We start from the raw sequence: 18863 nt of genomic DNA on the forward strand, positions 1-18863 counted from the left end.
TTTAAAAGGTCACATGCAGCTCAGCAGAGGTCACTGCTTGGGAAACAAAGGCCAGCTCCTGTCATATGACCTAACCAAGGGGACTGCAGCTGTGAATAGATTCTATGCCTTGCTAATGTTTTCCAGACACCTTTTCTTGCTAACCAAGTGTTGTTGTTGTTGTTTTAAACACTGTTATGCCTTAGTTCTGGAGTTCACAACTGGTTACTCAGAATATTTCAGGCATCCCAATTAGAATTAGCATCACCCAGACATTAAGATTTTCAATGTCTATCTAGGAAAGGAAGAAAAGTTTCCATCCCACCAAGTACCCAAAATGACAATTTGCTTTGAAAATAAATTCTAATGAAAAAAAAATCTTTTAAAACATTGCTACAATGAAGTATTTAGTAACTAAGGGGTTTGTACCCAGATCAAAGGTAGGCGTCGGAATGCTGGCGATTTACCTCCACGTACGTCCTCTGCCAAGCCTCCAGGATGGCTGCTGCCTTGTCCTCGTTCCAGTTGATGTGTGACACATACTCGTACCCCTTGAAATGTTCATACATTTGCTTGGGAGTCATTAACTGAAACATGGTCTGCAGGGCATGGGCACTGTGATGGGTGGTAAAGACACAACATCAGCATTTCCAGGAAGTAGTTCTCACAGCTTAGAATCACAAACAAGCACCCCCAACTCACTTGTGGCCATTCTCTCCTTCTATGTGAGCACATGTTTCCATTAAACAGGGCCTGATGGTTATTTTATTTAATAGATTGATGTACCATATTAAAGGTGTAACCTTACAAACCTTTTACAGATATACCCCAAAATTAAATTAATAGGCAATTTCCTTTCTCAGTTTCTATTCAGTGAAACAGGAAGGGTCGGGGAGTAGATAGCTTGACCAGATATGCTGGGCTCAGCGCTGCGTGCTTGCCTGTGCAGAAATCCCAGACGACGGCTCTCCCAAGGGACAGATCTCAGACGGAGAGCCTGACGCTTGCCGGAGCAGAGTCCGTGAGTGCACAGAGGATCATTCTTGTTTAGCTGTCACAGCATTTCACCCCACTGGCTATGACCAATGTTTTCTGCCCACTTTACACTTGTCCTGATCTTCTACCTGACAGGTCTTCTAAAAACCTGTAGTCACTAACTAGAGTCTCAATGAAAACAACAAATCTCCTCTTGAAAAATTCCCTACAAGGTGTTCTTTCAAGCTGGTCTGGTCCAGTAATATTTCCTAAGATTCTATTACACCAGGCAGCTAGCTAGGATAACAGTTAGGTATTAATGCAAATACACTTGCAGATGTCAGAAGGGAAGTGGTTTCTGAGGAAAGGACAAAAAATAGACGGCTTGGATTTTTCCTCCATATGTTGGATTACCTGACAAGCTTCCCAGTGCTATTCTTGACTGTGCCACCCACAATCAGTTCCTCCTGCCAGTGCATATACTTTCTGGATAATCCATGACATCCACCGTTCAAAACAAGGGCCACATCAAGAGGCTAAAATAAAAAGACAGCCACATAATTACGGGAATCAGTAGGCAGGTCACATGCCTTGTTAAAATCCAGTGCTTTAAGGGCTTGTTTGTTTCAGAGAGAACATTAATAACAAGGCTAATGAGAGGCGTATGGCAAATCTTACAGCAAAATTTAGCTCTATAAACAAACTTAGCTCCATAGACAAAAAAAGTCGTTGAGAATCAAATCTTAAAAATGAAAATAATAGAACTCCAAATGGAGGAAAGACATCAAGTTTTTCTCTCTCAGGGAAGAATCGAGGACTGTACTCACTTTGGTTGCATTTTTGTTGGGAGCTGTGGCAGGGCAGTCTGGATCAGCCGGGTTGAGGCAGGGCCGGTCCATGTAACCATGACCAACTTGGGCCTTATTCAGCATTTCCTCCCAGCTGTCCACTTGATAGTTTATTTTCTTTAACTCTTCTAGGAATTCCAAAGGGTCAAAGTTTGTCCACTGCAAAGGAGGCTTACCTCTGTGAAAGAAATTAGGAGGCGAGACCATGAAAGGAGGCTTCCAAGCCTCTTTTCCAAGCCTCCAAGACGGCGTATATTGTATATATTGTGTCTGGATTGCATGAGGCTTTCTGGTTGTGTTGCAATTCTGGGACCCTGGCATACAAAATAAATGCCCCTTTCCAGTGTATCTGTATGCAAACCTGAGTCAGGAAAGTAATTCATGAACAAAAATGCCAAGCAGAGAGCTTGTAAATGAAGCGATCAAAGAATCTGTACTGGCTGATATGTCATATTTAATACCTACTACAGAATTAGCCAAAGGGCACTTCCTAGCAAAAGACTGAGATCCAAAATTAGGGGGGGGTGGGGTGGGGGGGGGGTGGGAGAAGGAATCACAATGTCAAATTAGCACTTGCCAGCCTAATAAATGCTTTGTAAATGTCATCAATCAAAATATTTGATCTCCATTACCTTTAATAATCCCATACTTATGAGCTCTCTCTGACAGCCTGGCAGTCGACCCCGAAAGCCCCCCGCTGCCTCTGCCATCACCACCATCAAGGCCACTTCCCCCCACACTCACTTTTGAATTTGTGCTGTTGACAGACCAGAAAGGCTTTTGGCTGCCTGTTATGTGGTTCAAACCACACTGTAGCTGCTTAACCAGGCTGAAGTCATTATTCAGAATCTCCCAACCAGAAAACACAAAACCCCTTATTTCCCATCTAAAACTGTACACTGAAGGTCAGGGTATGGCCACTGCAAATTGCTTTTGCAGATATGTGCAAGCTAGGACAGAAACAATAACCCAAGCACGAACTCTTGCATAATTAACTGAAAATGTCTACACTGATTAACAATTATTCCTTAAATGACGTGGTATGTATAATATCCAACTGCTAAACTGTGAAGCATCCCCTGCCACGGCCTTCAAAGATAGCGGATTTCCCCCTTAAATGCCATTAATGTGATCCAAAGAAAGGTTAGTATTTTACTTCACAGGAAGATCTTGAACTTTAACTCAATATGTTTAATTCTGACATGCACGCACTAATAAATTCTCTGCTTAAAAAATAAACTAAACCTATGGAAGGGCTTGGTCAGCAAAACTGCAAATATCTTATTAAAGAGTTAAAAATCATACATACTCTGAAATAATTTGCATTTTATTTGCATATAAATAGGTTGGTAAAAGTGAATGAAATTTAATGATGCCTTCAGAACTTTTTTTTTTTTGAAAAGAGGAAAAACATTCTGCTAAAGTCCCCTCTCCCCCAACTATTCACTCAAAACATGCCCATGGAATCTCAATGTTTTTATTTCTTGTTCAAAACTGAAACAGAATAAACAATGATGAAGTAACATCACAGAAACCTTCTAAAGTTCAGAAATCAGACATCAGAAAATGATATCACACACTTACAGTAGGTACGCTGTCCCAGATTGTAACTTTGCCCCTTCCCAGAAGCAATCCAAAGGTGTAATAATTAAACAAGGGTAAAGATATTCTATTATCTGTCAAAGTTAAAAAAAAAAAAAATAGGCCACACATTAGGCTAATGCATAGCATTGAGGAATTTTTGAGAATTGTATGCAAAAAAAGAAAATATACCTGATCCATGTAACCTGTTTCTGTGATAAGTTCTCCAGATTTGTAGCACAAATGTTCCAATTTCCACTGCCTGTTAAAATAGAAAGGAGAGACAAACATTTCTCACTGTAATAAAGTATGGAAATCCATGCAAAATCAGGACAACAGAACATATAGAAAGAACTGCAATTTTGATCACTTTTAGGTATCTGTCAAAACGAACACAACTTTTGGCAAGTAAAGACTCAACAAGCTTAATTTAATGAATAGATAATACTCAATTGTAATTAACATGTGGGTGTTTATGTAAATGAATGCTACCAAAGTACTTGAAAAGTCCTGTTTTCTTAAGCGTTCTCCCAATAATCTTGTTTACGCCATTATCTGCTTTTCTACATACACTGAACAACTTCAGGGCAGATAATTCAGTTGAATTATCACAAATTCAAAATACGGAGACTAATTAGTAAGGTTTATAATGTATTAACATATATTTAGGTGGGAAAACGTAACTGACTTATTTTTACTGGCAGTTAACGTCCTTATTAACAGACAGTGTCCAAACGAATTCTGCTCTGAACCATGAAGGCTGTAAACAGCATTGCCAGGTAGACAGATTTCCTACTTTACAGTTTTTTATTCTTGTTCTATAGAAATGTTATTAAATATACTGATCACCAATTATCTCTATTATCTATCATCTACCTATAGAATACTAAAGAACTCTGACATCTCTAGAAAAATGCTCTATAAGCACATGCCTTTCCAAGTGTATCAGGGAGTTTAACTTGAAAAAAGAAGAAATTTGGAAAGTATAGGGATGGGAAATCCAAGAGAAAAAAATTGTTTTGAGTCTCTCTAAATTGCTCTAATTTATTTATTCATCTCCTTTTTCTTTTTTTTATTGGTCATCCAAAGGAATGTTCTGGACTTAGCCCTCTTCCCTGTGGAACCTTTGCATCTATCCCTCAGGGTCCTCACTGAAATGCCACACCTTCCTACTAGGCTTTTTTTTTTTTTTTTTTTTTTTTTTGCCCAGGGCTATTGAAAATGACCCCTTTCTCATGAACCACAGAACACTGCTGGTCTGATCTGTTTGATAAGTGGAGTACCTGGACTTGGGAGTATCTGTGTTTGGCTTCGTACATGCCCATCTATGGTGTGATACTTTCCTCTTTCTAGCTAGACCATCGGCTCCTAATGCAGGGTCCAAGTTATCCATCCATCCTTCCATCCACTCACCCACCCATCCACCCACCCACCTACTCATGTACCTATGTGTATGTTTATATTGAACTCCACATAGCATCAACACAGACCATCTAGCCTGAGTAGGTTGTCAATATCACTTGATCAGTGAACTCATTTACACTTGCTTGAGAGGTCATGGCTGTGCCTTAAAAAAGCCCCTGGGCTTGGAGCCAGAAGAAAGGGTTTGAAAACTGGCTCTAGTGTTTAAAAATTGTATGAACTTGGACAAATGGTCCAGTTAATCTAATTCCTGGTTTTCTCGTCTAAAAAATGAGATGGGTTTAACTAGGTGTTCTTTAAAGCTCATTCCAACACATAAAAGTTCTCTGGTTCCATCTCAGATTAAGAATATAATTTCATTGTACAGACACTCACATCTTCTCCTTAAGTGTCTAAGTGACAAGTCCTTCAAGGTAGGGTCCCACTGTGTTAAGAATGGGTCACAGCATGCTTTCAGTGGCCCTGGAACTTATTTATTTCCAAATTCCCAGCAGGGCCTCTACTTGAAAGTTCTGCAAAACTGCCCTGGGGAGTTGCTTCCACTGCAGAATGGGAGGGATGTGCTGATAAGATCGGGGATGTGCTCACTAGCCAAGTTTGCTTGACAAGAGTGCTAGAATACCTCCTTTTCATACATTATATATCTCGTTCTCAGAACCTCCTGAGGATAATAGACCACACTTGATCAGTAACTGACTTTACAGATGAGGAAACAAGAGCATGTCAAAGATATGTGACTCACGCTGGACCTTAGGGTGCTGCCTCCAGCTAGATGGGTCTTAGAGACAATCCAGTGAAGACCATGGGGAGTGGAGGTTACCGTAGCAGGGACAAGTACAGATTTTCCTTTTATTTTCTCCCTTCACTCTCCCTGGCCTCTGAATAGGTGTACAGTGGCACTTCCTCACCTCCCCTGTGAAAAACTGTGTCATCAACCAGTCAGTTAAGAGGTGAGGGACAGGTTGGGGTTAGGCAAATGCCAACTGAGTAAGCAGTCCCCTGAAAACAGGGTTTAGTGACAGTCATCCCAATAGTTCAGGGAGAAGATCCAGTTCAAATGTATCAATCTAGGCAGTTAGTCAATCAACAAATTCTGATCTAAATGCTGGGGGTGGAAGAATGGACACGATGTGGTCCCTGCCCTGAATAACGCACTGTTTAAATAGAGAAGAAGGACTGTCAATTTTGTTCCAGAACTCTTCATATGCTTTTATTATACCCACAGCACTGTTAAGTTAGTTTTGAAGCTAAAGGGAAATATTTTGTGAGGCTGTATTATAATTCCACCATATCTGCCTACCCGTCAGTAAGAATTCACCATAGTGACTCAACCGCTATATGCTTTGTGACACATGCTGTCAATATCTGTAGTGAATACAAAGTAACCATACGTAAAGTCTTTCATTTTTCTCATTCTTTTCAATTTTTATTCATGTTTATTTATTTTTGAGAGAGAGAGCGTGAGTGGAATAGGGGCAGAGAGAGAGGGAGACAGAATCCGAAGCAGGCTCCAGGCTCTGAGCTGTCAGCATAGAGCCTGATGCAGGGCTTGAACCCACGAACCACGAGATCATGACCTGAGCCGAAGTCGGGCGCTTAACCAACTGAGCCCCACCCAGATGCCCCTCTTTTCTGTCTTTTTGACTAAAGGCAATTCAAAATGTAACTGCTCCAAAAATATCTTAAGCAGGAAAGATCCTCAGAATGGCTGTATAGCCACCCAAATGGCTGCTTGAAAACTCATACTCATTTGGGTATATAGTGCCAAGATACTTAGTGAAAATACATTATAACATATTTGATCTGTTACCAAACTCTAGAAATGAAATTCAAGATTTAAGAAAATCCCACTTATCAGAAAACTACTTGAACACTGGAAGCATATTTCCAGCACAACCTTATTTAGTAAAACCAGCCGCTTCTTCCCGCCACCTTACCTGTTGTACATATACACATGGACTCTGCTGGCCTGGAGGGCGGAGTCCAGGTGTTGTCGGAGAGCTTCCGTGGTCAGGACGTTAGCACCTTCTTCTTTCGGGGTCTGAATCATGAGCTGAGGATTAAACATAGCCTCCTCTCCAATCTTCTGGCGAGTATAGTTTAATTCGCGACTTACTCGTCCGCCAACTGACAAACATGTACAAGTTTCAATTAGAACAAAAATATCCCCGTGAATTCATGTTCTGTTATCTCACTAAGAGGTACAGGATACAGGATAAATTATCTCTGGTCATGAAAATGCAGGGCTGATGTTTGGGGGATAACGTTCACTTTATTATTACTGGCAATGTTCATTTCACCAATTAAAAAAAAAAAACACGGAAAAAATACTAAGGCCATGAACAACTGTCCTGTCTGTTGCATATGCAAACCTAATGCATACGTGCTTTGTGCACCTTCTAACTAATGTGCCATACGTATAAAGGGGGAAGGGGAAGGAAAACATGAGACACCTTTTCCTTGCAGACCAGACCAAATACCCCTGTTACAATTTCTTTCACTTGTGTAAACAATGTGCCCCGGCAGCACATTTCAAGATAAATGGCTTCAATTTACACTCTTCTCCTAAATAATCTAGTAAAGGTAACAAGGAAATGTTTCTCCCTGTTGAAAAAGAAACAAAGAAAGGTGGCAAATGTGTGCTCGGCAGAAAACTTGCCAGGAGAAGATAAATAATGTGATTTACATCAGATGTACTTGAGAGGAACCAAATGTCTCAGCTGTGGCCAGGACAGCCAGTCTCTGGATCCTGGCTTTATCAGACTCACCTGGTCAGCATCCGGAAACAAAGGTACCAGGTTCTGAGTTGCCTGTGAGCAGGCAGCCTGTGTTCCAGAAGCTCCCCAGGGATCCTGAACCTGCTGCAAGCCCAGAAGCCTTGCCCCAGTAGCACCAGGCTCTCCAGGAGGCTGGCCACAGTGGGGCATGCTACAGGTGAGGGCAACAAGGTACGCTTTTTGTTTTCTTTCTCAGGTCTTAGGTTATATTTCAACTATAGCTTTAGAATAAGCCAAGCTCAGAATGCTGGACCTGGCTGGGAGGTATGGGGGGTGGGGGGGTGGGGAGGGAGGGAGTGTCACTTCCCAACAGGGTAGGTGTGGGGGGATGCAGTTGGGAGTGCTCTGGAGAGCATGCTTTGATCCAATATGGTCACAGGGAAGGGGCTGTTCCAGAAGGGCCCAGGAGGGCAGGAGAGAGACAATCCTAGAGCAAGCAGCACGCCCTACCCTTCTCCCCCTCCCTACACACACACACACACTCCAAGGCCAGCTGATGAGTCTGAACAGTGAGTCTGAAGAGTTCCTAAAGTCACTGGTAAGTTTCATGTTTACTGGAAAACAGGCCTTCAGCTACAGTGTAGAAAGAGCTTTCAGCAATCATGGTAAGCTTTCCCACGAGGAGGAATCCTTTTTCTTCAAGTTTAGCATTCAAGGACATAAACATTTGGTTTGGGCAAGTAAGGAAGTACTGGGAACAGCGGGCTGTTTAGTTCTCTTGGCATATTTTATAAACAAGGGGGCCGGCTAAAAAGCAAATAATGCCCTCATTAGGAAAGCTAGTCCAGATTCACAGACTGGCAGGATCATGTGTGTGGGTCCACGCAGATGGCCAAGGCCACTGCGGAATACTGTGAGGTGAGGCCCAACATACTGTTGGGTGTGTCCAAGAGGAGAGAGGACGGGGAGGATGAGGAAGAAGGAGCAGGGAGGGGCAAGGAGAAATGGGGAGGGGCAGAGGGAAGGATATTATCAGTCAGTTACAGAAAGTATTAAGATTCCTTGTGCAGAAAACTTTGACAAATGCCCTGGGGAATTGCCCAGGATACTGCAATCAATTTGAAGTTAAAGAAAGACCACAGGAAAACATAGGAAACTTGCAACAAAGGATAAATTTACATGAAGTCCTAGGCCTTTTCAGGATGCTCTTCTAAAGCTGCCTGCAGGCAGGGTCTGGCTCCTTCTGGCAGGAATCACAATGTATTATTTCAAGCAATTAACTAGAGAACTGAATTAGACTCAATCCACATTCTCTGGAGATAAAAAGGCTGTTTGAGGCTAAAAAGCCAATTATTAGTCCAGAGGTCACTTCTGAAAAGCTACAGACTGCCATGCCAAGATCTCCAAATAGCCTTTTTGAAAAAAAGCTCAACTCCTTCCTTTTTCCTGGCTATATGACATCAATATCCCACACCTATAAATCATTTATATTTCTACCAGCTCCTGAAGCATTGGCACAGCACATGATCCCTCATTCTGCTTACAAAGTCCTACTTCCTTTATTTTTCCTGACGCTTAGAGCTTCAGGTGAATTCAACCATGAGGTAAAAACAAACATCAACAGAGTGGGACCACAGACACTCCCTCCCACCTCTCCTGCTTTATAGCAGCTGCCTCTAACTATAACCGATAAGGTGAGGATCCAAGAGACGAGTGCACACAAAAATAGAGATCAAATGCAAGGTTCATGCTCCTGAAAAGAACTGTCTACATCTTCCAGACCAACCTCACATTCGAGCAATTATTTTATTACAGGGGTTTTCAAAAATGATGCTATTTCCTACAAGATATAAAACGTACCTCAAGGGTTTTATAGTATCACTTTTTAGATGTTTTAAAATGTATATTTAAAGATGTATATTTTTTAATAAAGGTGTCTATCATGTCTCTGCAACTGAAAATATTTTTTTCTTCCTTCATTTCTTTGCTCTAGTGATAAATGTAATATTTTGCTAATGTGACAATCATTTTCAACCAAGACAAGACTCTCATCATAGGTAGACTGAGCAACTGGAGTTCAAAAACCCTGAATGGCCTCCAGCACCTATGCTGTATCCTACTTTTCAGTAGCGTTTAATTCGGTTTTACATACGACATGGCCATATTTTATTTAACATTCCATCTATTATTTTTGCAAAACTATTTGGTAACTTTTTAAAAAGTTTCGTGGACATCCGCTTTACTTGACAAAGAGTCCTAACACTCACCCAGCGAGCATATGAAGGTGCCTACTGTGTGCTACACAGCGGGGTGCTATGCGGGGTGAGACCAGTGCGTTCTCTGCTCCAAAAGGCTTGCTGGCCAGTGAAGCACACAAGCAGTAGACAAACAAATCAATAGGATAATCTCATGGGATGACAAGTGCCTTGGAGGAAACACAGATGGTAATGCCAGGATAGTTACCGGGTGGTGGGGAAGGGGGAAGCCCCCTTCAAATGGAGTAGCCCGGGGAGACCTAAATGGAAGTAACATTTAAGCTGACTTTGATGAGCTGGGGGGGACAGTGTCTGGGCAGAGGAACCAGCAACTGTTAAGCCCTCATGTCTGGCTTGCTGCAGGAAGAGAAAGGAGGCCAGTGTGGCTGGAGCTTGGTGAGACCATAATTATGTCATTCATTTGGTTGCACTGGTAGACTTAGCTCCTTCTCGGGTGTACCTGTGTCATAAGCTGCTCAGCGTTCGTATGGTCTTACATCAGTATTCACCCAAGGTGCTCTGGAACAAGCTACCAGAAACAGAAACCTCTCTGGACAGAGCAACTTTATGGACTCCCCTGATTTTTGCTACCCTAGCAAATGCCTATCCTAAATCACAACGGGGTGACAGCCCAAAGCTGTTCCTTTTCTTGTGAGTCTTCCTCATCACACATCAGCGTGATGCTCCATCAGCAGGAAGCCCCACAGACCCCATTTCAAGTGACTGAAGTTACAGGTGCAGTCTGGGGGAGATGGTTTTTCTCCCTTCTCTGTCCCATGTTCAAGGTCAAGGTCCTTTCTATTTAAAAAACAATCCGTTCATGAAATACTGCATAATTATTTCCGACTACTGAGCAGAATGAACCATACGATCCAGTATTTGTGATGTAGATGTATGAATGCTGACAGCCATGTGAACAGCCACTACTGCTGTGTGGTGGTTTATGGATAATATTTACCCATTTCCCTTTTTGAGGGTTATCACTACTACTTAATTTTTCTGCAAAGAACCCATATAATTAAAGACTTCCATGTGACAAAAAGAGAAAAATAAGAAAGCTACTTGGTAGGGATCTGACTTAAAAAGCTCAACACAAACAAAACAAAACATGCATATTCATTAAATTCTAAAGTCCTCTTATATTCTTTTCCTTCTTCCAAATGCAGTAACTTTTAACAATAAAATAACAATCAAACTCTTTGAACAAGACTCATGAAAAATGTTATCTCAGGATCCTGGGACACGAAATAGCTTTTGTGTATGTTTTTCATCTGCAAACCCATTTCCCACTCATTCTTTACCTGTTTATAAATATTTTGCTCAGTGCGGTGCTGTTCCCTCATCAAGCTGGGGCAAGCTGACTGGACAGTCAGGTGGTGGGAACCAGGACCAGAAAGGCAGCACTGAGATTTGGGACGAGTCCCTGTGACATAATTGGGCTTCAGTAACCTTCTCTATGAAATGGGATGAAAATGATACTACTAACCTCATAAATTGGTGTGAGTGTTAACAATGTGTTGTGAAATTTCCCAAACCCTGAACTCATCCACTCATTCGGTTGCTTATTCATCACAGGGCATGTATCATCACCCTTATTTTACAGAAGAGGAAAAGTAGCTGCAATTGTCCAAGGTCCCCCAGCTGAGAGGAGGTAGAACCGACCCTCAACCCTAGTCCAACTGCCTGGAGAGAGCCTTGTGGCTTCTGAGTACTAGTTGAGGATAGGAGTTTAGAAGTCCTGAATTCCATATACCAGACTGTGTCAAGCTCATAGCTAGAGCTTTTAGAATGCACCTGCACCAGAGTATTACACAGGACAACGGTTGGCATTTTTGCTTAAAGGACAACATTGCTTCCCACAGTGTTTACTGCCACTGTGAGGAGATAGTTTTTTCAGTAGAACCTCATGGGTGGCAGTAACAGCCCCCCATTTTCCTTGGGGTCCCCAGAGGGGCCTGATTTGGAGGAGGGGGTTAGAGAGACTAGGGTACACAGCTTTAGGCCTCTTTACCTGCAAATTCTCCAGAAATCTGAGGCTTAAACCAATTCTTTGAAAGAGCTGGGGTAAAAAGCATCACTTCCCCAAAGAAGTTCTTGCTCAAGCTCTGCTGATCCTTTCCTCCCTAAATCAAACCATTATGGTTTTCCAAGGTGAAGAAGGGCCAGCACAGGTGAGAAACCATTCCACCCAGGGGTCCATACCTCTGGGCCAGTGCTGTTCCATTCCATGGTAGACAAGAGATGTTCCCCTCATGATGCTCTCCCACCTTGTACCATTCTTCAGCATGGCCCTTGCACAGAGCTTAATAAACGGCTGCAGCATTCATGCACAAAACTTTTAGCAAAAGCTTATTGTGATCCACATAAAGGTGATCTGAGGGACCAAACGAAGTATTTTTCCCAGTAAATTCCAAGTCCTTTCAGGGAGGCACCGCCCGCTGCCCACTTATCTCGGCACACCAGGCGCATGCGCACACTCAGTGTGTCAGAGGAATAAATGAATGAACAGCCTCAATACAGAGCCTTGGGAACAGGCAGTCATCTGTATAAGATATTAATTCTCCCCAAAGCCTCAAAAAGTCAATCAGTCAAAACAAATGACCCTTTCAGCCTGAAAAGTACCCACTCAGAGTCCAATTAGGAAAATGGGGTCTGTGTATATGCAAGCGGAGCATTTGCATTTGATTAATCCCATGAATTATCTAACAGCCTCTAGAGAGATTTTTTTTTCTTCCCCTTTAGTTACTTCAGGTCCTTCTTTCAATGTTGCGATTAGTTATTGTGAGGGTGAAAAACTCCAAATCTCCAAAGGGTGTAACTGCAAAATTATTAGCACCAGCTCGTTTTCTAAATTGAAAAAAATGAAGATTCCGTAATTTGGGCAATTGGCTGAAAACTCCTGAGCTGTGAGTTTTAGTCAGTCTTCCAGCCATCTCTTTTATTCATGACTAGCCAACTGCTGCTTAAGCTTCAGGGCTGTTTTTCTCCTCGTGGGATTGTGCCCTTGGGTGTTGCCATGGGAAAATGCTAGAATCAGATAGCCCAAAGAGAATTTGCCTTCATGAAGTGAGCCCAGTGAGTGAAAACCACAAAAACAAGACAAGAGCAGGACACATCCCCACACCTCCCCAGGGACAGCTTGAGGGGGGTGGTGGTGGTGAGGAGGGTGGAACGTGGTAGAAGGGGTAGCAGGCCTGAGCATGTGCCCACCACAAGCCCCCACACCAGCTGTTTGTGGTGCCATCTGTTACCGCCCAGGCTGCTTCTCTGAATGGCTTTCCCTGGAGCTGCCCGCTCACCCTGTCGGACACGATCAGGTCAGCCCAGCACTGTGCCCACACCGGACCTGCTGCCTGCCACAGCTCCCCCCACCTGGTATTCTCTCCAGGGCCAGCAGCTCCCAAGATCACACTGCATCTGTTAGGAGACCCATTCTTCTTTGGTCACTTGCTGCTGTGGCAAATGAGGGCTGCGGTCAACCGCCCCCCCCCGGCCCCGCCCCCTCAAAGACAGGCCGAGTGAAGCCACAGCCTGTGGACTCAAGAATGTTCCTGGCTTCCGGCAGGCTGGAACGGGATGGAGATCTGCTCTATCCCTAACTGCACACTTGCCCCACTGGGAACTGTCCCAGGCGCTACCAAGATTCACCTGAGTGCTCCAGTCTATAAGCAAGTAGATGCAAACTCAAGTCCTGTCCTTTTGCAGGAGCTGAGCAAGCCTGGGAGGGTTCGACACAGAGCAGCATGTTCAGAGGCAAAGCTGGACCAAGAAGCAGAACCCAGGGACCAAAGACAGTGTTGTTATCAAGTTTTAAGTCCTTAGTTAAGGCCTCCTAAATTCTTCACTCAAAAAATAAAAACAGAACACAACACAACCACGACAAAAGCCAAGTGCCTGCCCGGGCTGCGGGCTCTCTACCCCAGCATTCGGGCTGCTGCATAACATTAACCCCAGCTCCCTTCTCTCAGCTTCTGTGGGGCTGACATCACCTCTCTGCTCTCAACAGTCTTCTTGCCATTATCCGGCCTGGGCCTCTTGGCACCGGCCTCCTACTTGAGCACGCACAGGGGAGAAGACAATGTGAGTCCCCACCTCCACAGGCAGGCTCCCAGGGCCCTGAGGAACATCACGCTGGCCTGCTTTATCTCCCACACCCTCCCTGGGGGCCACTTTCATGATTTTGTTGCCATCAGGATTAGCTGGATTAGGGACTGATGCATAAGGACCCCCTGGTGCCTCGAGGAAGTTTCATCACCAGGTCAGCATGGTGTGAACTATATTCTGTCACCACCACTGCTCCTTATAGCCACCAACTGAAAAAAAGGGGAGGGGACAGCAGAGAAAATGCATGAACTCGTCACAGCCATAAATTCCCCCATCATGCATTCCCAAGGGTGTGAACCATTCAAGACTGTCCTCCTTTCCAGCAAGAGCCCTACTGATTCTTTTCTTATCTATAAAGGATGTCATGGGTCTGATAGTGGCAGTGAAGTGGTGAGCAGAGCTGCCTCAGAAAAACAACACAAAGGAACTTCTAGTCCTTTGCTAAAACCAGTCAAGCAATTTGGGAAGAGAGTCTTGCTGTTGGAACCTTATATTACAGTCCTATCCCATGGGGTGGGGGTGGGGGAGGTAGGGGTGTTCCCATTTAATTTGAAGGAAAACAATGTGGGCAGGAGTGGGGGGGGGGCGGTCAGCAAGAGGATGGAAAGAAACAGAACAACTCTTAACGCCTTGTAAAAATTCAGTGACTGAAACTTTTCCTCCCAGAAAAATCACTTGGTCCTTGTACCTCCCCAAACCCGCATCCTGGCTGCCGCTTACGTGCACCCTGCATGAAGTAAACACCATTTGTAGAGAAAGCAACGGGATTTCTGCAAGTGTGTGCAAGGGTGTGTGTATGTGTGTGTTTTATAGAACAGTCCTTCTTGCACAGAACTGGGCTGTTCCATCAAAGCCGTATCTGTTATATTTCTGTCTTTCTCTTCTGTTTGGCGTATTCACCAACAAGAGAAAAGGAGGTAAGCTTTGGCGGCCCTGACCTGCAGCTGGAACACAATACTTTCGCACAGCCCTGCCGACCCCTGACATAAATTTTACACCGCAGCTGGCATTTACACACTCAGCATTACCATATGTATAGCTGCTCGGTGCTAATTATGCTAATCACCTGTCTAACTCGCTGCTGCGAAAAATGGTTGTATTTAGCAGTCCAGTGCCTACCAATGCAGCTTACTGTGTGGCTGAAATGTACATTCAGACGGCCCTGAATGGCAAGATTTTTCCACGTTGCTGGCTACATTCAGGCCTCAGAAAAATTTATTCAAGTCAACTGGTTTCGGTCCGCAACAAAAAAGTTACGAGAAAAAAGTGAGTGTGTTCTTGCCCTAACATTCTGGATCTGCTTGCAAGCAAAATGATAAATCAATTGGTGTGGGAAACAAAAAGGGAGAGAGATTTCTTTTGGGAGCCATGTGAAACTGTAGCCTATTTAAAAAAAAAAAAAAAGAAAAAAAAAGGGTCATCCTATTCCCCAAATCTCTAGAAAGAGCAGTTAATAGATATTTAGCCCTAATCCCAATTCTCTCAAATTGCAAGCTTTGTTTGCAATTAAGCAACATATTAAACGTGCAATTTTTTTGTCTGGATCATGTGTAGCCTAAAATGATGGCATCATATTTATCATTTTTAAACTTAGTGCAACAATGTATGAACCTCATGGAGAAAAGTCAGGTAAGAGAAGAAATAATTTCTTAGGCAGCTAGGGAAAATTCTTTTGTTATTCTCTTAGAATGCTTTTATTTCAAAAGACACTGTGTGATATTTATGTCTATTTTGTGAAATTTCCTGGTTTCCCCACTAAAGGAGCAAAGGAAATCAGGGAATGGGGGTGGGGAGATGGGAGAGTTCAAAACAGAAAAAAAAAAAGTGCTGGAGGGAGGTGGGGGGAGAGCCAGAGTCAAGAAGCCTACATTTTCCTGAATCTCAAAATGCCTGTTTCCCATCCCTGTTTCTAAAAGCAATTTTCTCAGATCACTCTACAGAATGGATTTCTAAAATCAGGATAATATTATCGCAGGTTGCAAGTTATTTTAACAACTCCCCAAATTTAAACTGAAACCCCATTTCCTCCTAACTCCCAAAATACCTTCATATTAATGTTTAAACATCCTAAAGTTAGTAAGTCTAAGGACTGCTTAGTATTAGATTATTTGGATGTACAGCTAATGCCTAGGCGTTCCAATTTCCTTGGGTCGCCCGAAGCACTGTAAAACAAGTTCTACTTGGAGGGGTGGCTCAAAGCGTCCAGTTACTCTCTTACCTCCAAATGAACATCATTAGTAGCTGCTTTACTGAAATCTAGGAACTGGGAGCAAACTGGAAGGCCGTTTATTCTGCAACATAGATCTTGGGCTACCCCTCCCCCCAGTGCTACAAAACACCAGAGAAGCTTTGTGATACCTCTTAGGTTTACACACAGAAGGTGCACCAAGCCAGGAGGCGTTCTTATACACGGGAGAGGGGGGTGAAAGAAGCTGGTCTCTCCCTGCCTTACTTCACTCACCTTTCAATTGAGCTCACAGCAGATGAAAAGGGTGATGCTCACAGATGCTGCTATGAAAACAACAGCTTCGTTCCTATCAGCCCCTCCCCATTCGGTCCAACATTTTATAAACTTATCTGACCCAATGAAGCAACATTATCCAAGCCACATCGTGCTCTCTTTGGCATCCCAATTCAAGCTGCTTTTCTTTGCCAGTAAAAAGTATTAATTCATCTAAGTTTTTGTACTTCCAAATCTTGACTCTGCAGCCAAAAACACAAACAACACGACCACAACTGTGCCACTGCAGAGGGCTTACCTCTCTTTCCCTCTCAATCTCTCGTTCTTTAATAGGAGATGGACCACCCTGCCTCATGGCACAGAGCACTGTTTACATTGCAGTACTTGACTGTGTAATACATCTGGCATTTTTGGGCAGGATTCCTGAGCTAGGGGCCAGAAGCCCTTAAGCAATGATTTAAGGGGAAAAAAATCATGCACACTGACTTAACAAAGCCTACTTCCAGTTCCTTTTGCTTGCTTTTGTACGTGTTTCATCAATAACTGAAAACTATGTTGGCTGATAAATTGGGGAAATCTACTGCTTCTTTTCATTTATCCTAACGAGAATAAATCAAGCTTGTGCTGTGGTACGGAGACTTGCTTCTCACTAGCCTCACCTTCATAGCCAGTGGTGTTCTGGGACCCACATGCAGTGTGGACTATCTGGGTCAACTCACAACTGGGTTTCTAGAAATAGGGCCCTACATCCACATTATAAATCTCCCCAACAACTAACTTGTCACTCATGAGCAGGTGCCTTATTGCCCACAAACGACACAGTTTCCCTAACACATGACAGCTGTTTTTCCAGCTATGCTCTGAACCCAAATACAACAAAATAGTCAGAGTCTTGAAAGGTTGTGGACAGGATGCATCTTTCCTAAAAATCTCTATGACAGTCAAGCAGTTTCCCAATGCAGCATTCTACTGTTTTGGAAGATGAAATTATTTGTGTCAAACCTAAAGATACATACATGTAGGGAAACAAACGGCCATTTAAAGAAAAACACAATCCTAAATCCAGTTTAAGAGAAACAAATGCAATAAATAGGTCTTATGATGAAGGGCCCAAACTCAAAGTTCTAAAGCAAAGAATAAGTAATAAAAGTGCTTATATCCTGATGACCCTGATGGTACCTGTGTAGTCAGGGAAGCTTCCCACTAAGAAAATCCCAAGGAGCTTTCTCCGTATGAACTGCTGGAAGTGCCTTCATGAGCAAAACCCTCTGCTCTCTGGGACCTCTCATGTGGGATGGACCATCTAATGCTGCAGAGTCGGCAAAGTTTGGATAAGGAAATCTGTCCTCTTCCATCTATGCCCAAGCACCATGTTCCTTTTGCCTTTGGTGAGAGTTCCATCCATGCAAAGCCTGAAGTATGGTGCCTGGGTTGGAATGTATTGGCTTACATTTCACTTACCATCTCAAGAAATGCTAAGGGGCCCAATTCTTCATACTCCATACAACACATTAAACACATGGGACCAAGACTTATTTAACACTCCATTTGTCAATGAATTCTAAGGCACTTCAAAAGTCCATAGTATGCCATGACTCTTCAACAGGGGAAGTACATCTTCTACTGACAAGACCCAATCAGAGAGTGAGGTCCGGGTACCACCCGTTACCAAGACAAGAACCTCAAGGATGCAAATGGCAGCTTGGGATTTGGTATCTCCCACAGCTGGTTTGAAATAATACATGTTCTAATTCCCTCCTGTCAGTTTGTGATTAACCAGATTTACTATCATTTCAGATTTCACACTAGTAACTCCAGAGATCTACTGGGAAGAAATGATTAGGGCAGTTTAGGAGTCTGTGGGGGGAAAGAAGGGTGGGAGGGAGCAAAGGGGGGTTGGGAGAAGAGGTTCTGGGAGCCAGTGAGGGGCAAAGGAAATAGTGTTATAATAACAGAATCACACAGGTATGGCGATTATTTAGGGATGTCTTTTTTTCAAAATAGTATCACACTAGTGCTGAGTCAAATACTATACTTCTGCAAAATAGCCCCTATTAGATATGGTGTCCTTTAAAGTAAGTTTAGGGGCACCTGGGTGGCTCAGTCAGTTAAGCGGCCAACTTCAGCTCAGGTCATGATGTCACGGTTTGTGAGTTCGAGCCCCATGTCAGGCTCTTTGCTGACAGCTTGGAGACCGCTAAGGATTGTCTCCCTCCCTCTCTCTGCCTCTCCCCCACTTGCACTTGGTCTCTCTCTCTCTCTCTCTCTCAAAAATAAATAAAACATTTAAAATTTTTTTCAAGTATTTTAAAAACATTTCCATATTTGTTTTAAAAGCCAAAAAGACTTTTAAAATCAAACCCCCCTCCACCTCCCCACCTCCCACCCTCATAAAATAAGAGTACTTTTCTGGGGCTAAATCTGGGTGAACAGCTGGCACGGAGCTGGGTGGGGGGTGGTAAACCATGAAAGCAGCCCCTTTCGCTGCACAATTGTGACCCCCCAACACGAGAAGAAGGGC

The 18863-nt window shown here is 43.3% G+C and overlaps 1 protein-coding gene across 7 annotated transcripts in view; it reads right to left on the reverse strand.

Moving 5' to 3' along the window:
• The window catches only part of PTCH1 (patched 1), a 71782-nt gene that overhangs the window by 35260 nt on the left and 17659 nt on the right, over nt 1-18863 (reverse strand). For all 7 annotated transcript variants that reach the window (XM_045042471.1, XM_045042470.1, XM_045042469.1 and 4 more), the window contains 6 exons: nt 6743-6932; nt 3576-3645; nt 3387-3478; nt 1782-1980; nt 1369-1490; nt 447-594 (listed from right to left, as the gene is read on the reverse strand). In XM_045042471.1, the coding sequence (XP_044898406.1) occupies nt 447-594; nt 1369-1490; nt 1782-1980; nt 3387-3478; nt 3576-3645; nt 6743-6932 (821 nt within the window). The remainder of the gene's footprint in view (nt 1-446; nt 595-1368; nt 1491-1781; nt 1981-3386; nt 3479-3575; nt 3646-6742; nt 6933-18863) is intronic.

Source organism: Felis catus, chromosome D4 (assembly GCF_018350175.1).
Source record: "Felis catus isolate Fca126 chromosome D4, F.catus_Fca126_mat1.0, whole genome shotgun sequence".
Taxonomy (NCBI): domain Eukaryota; kingdom Metazoa; phylum Chordata; class Mammalia; order Carnivora; family Felidae; genus Felis; species Felis catus.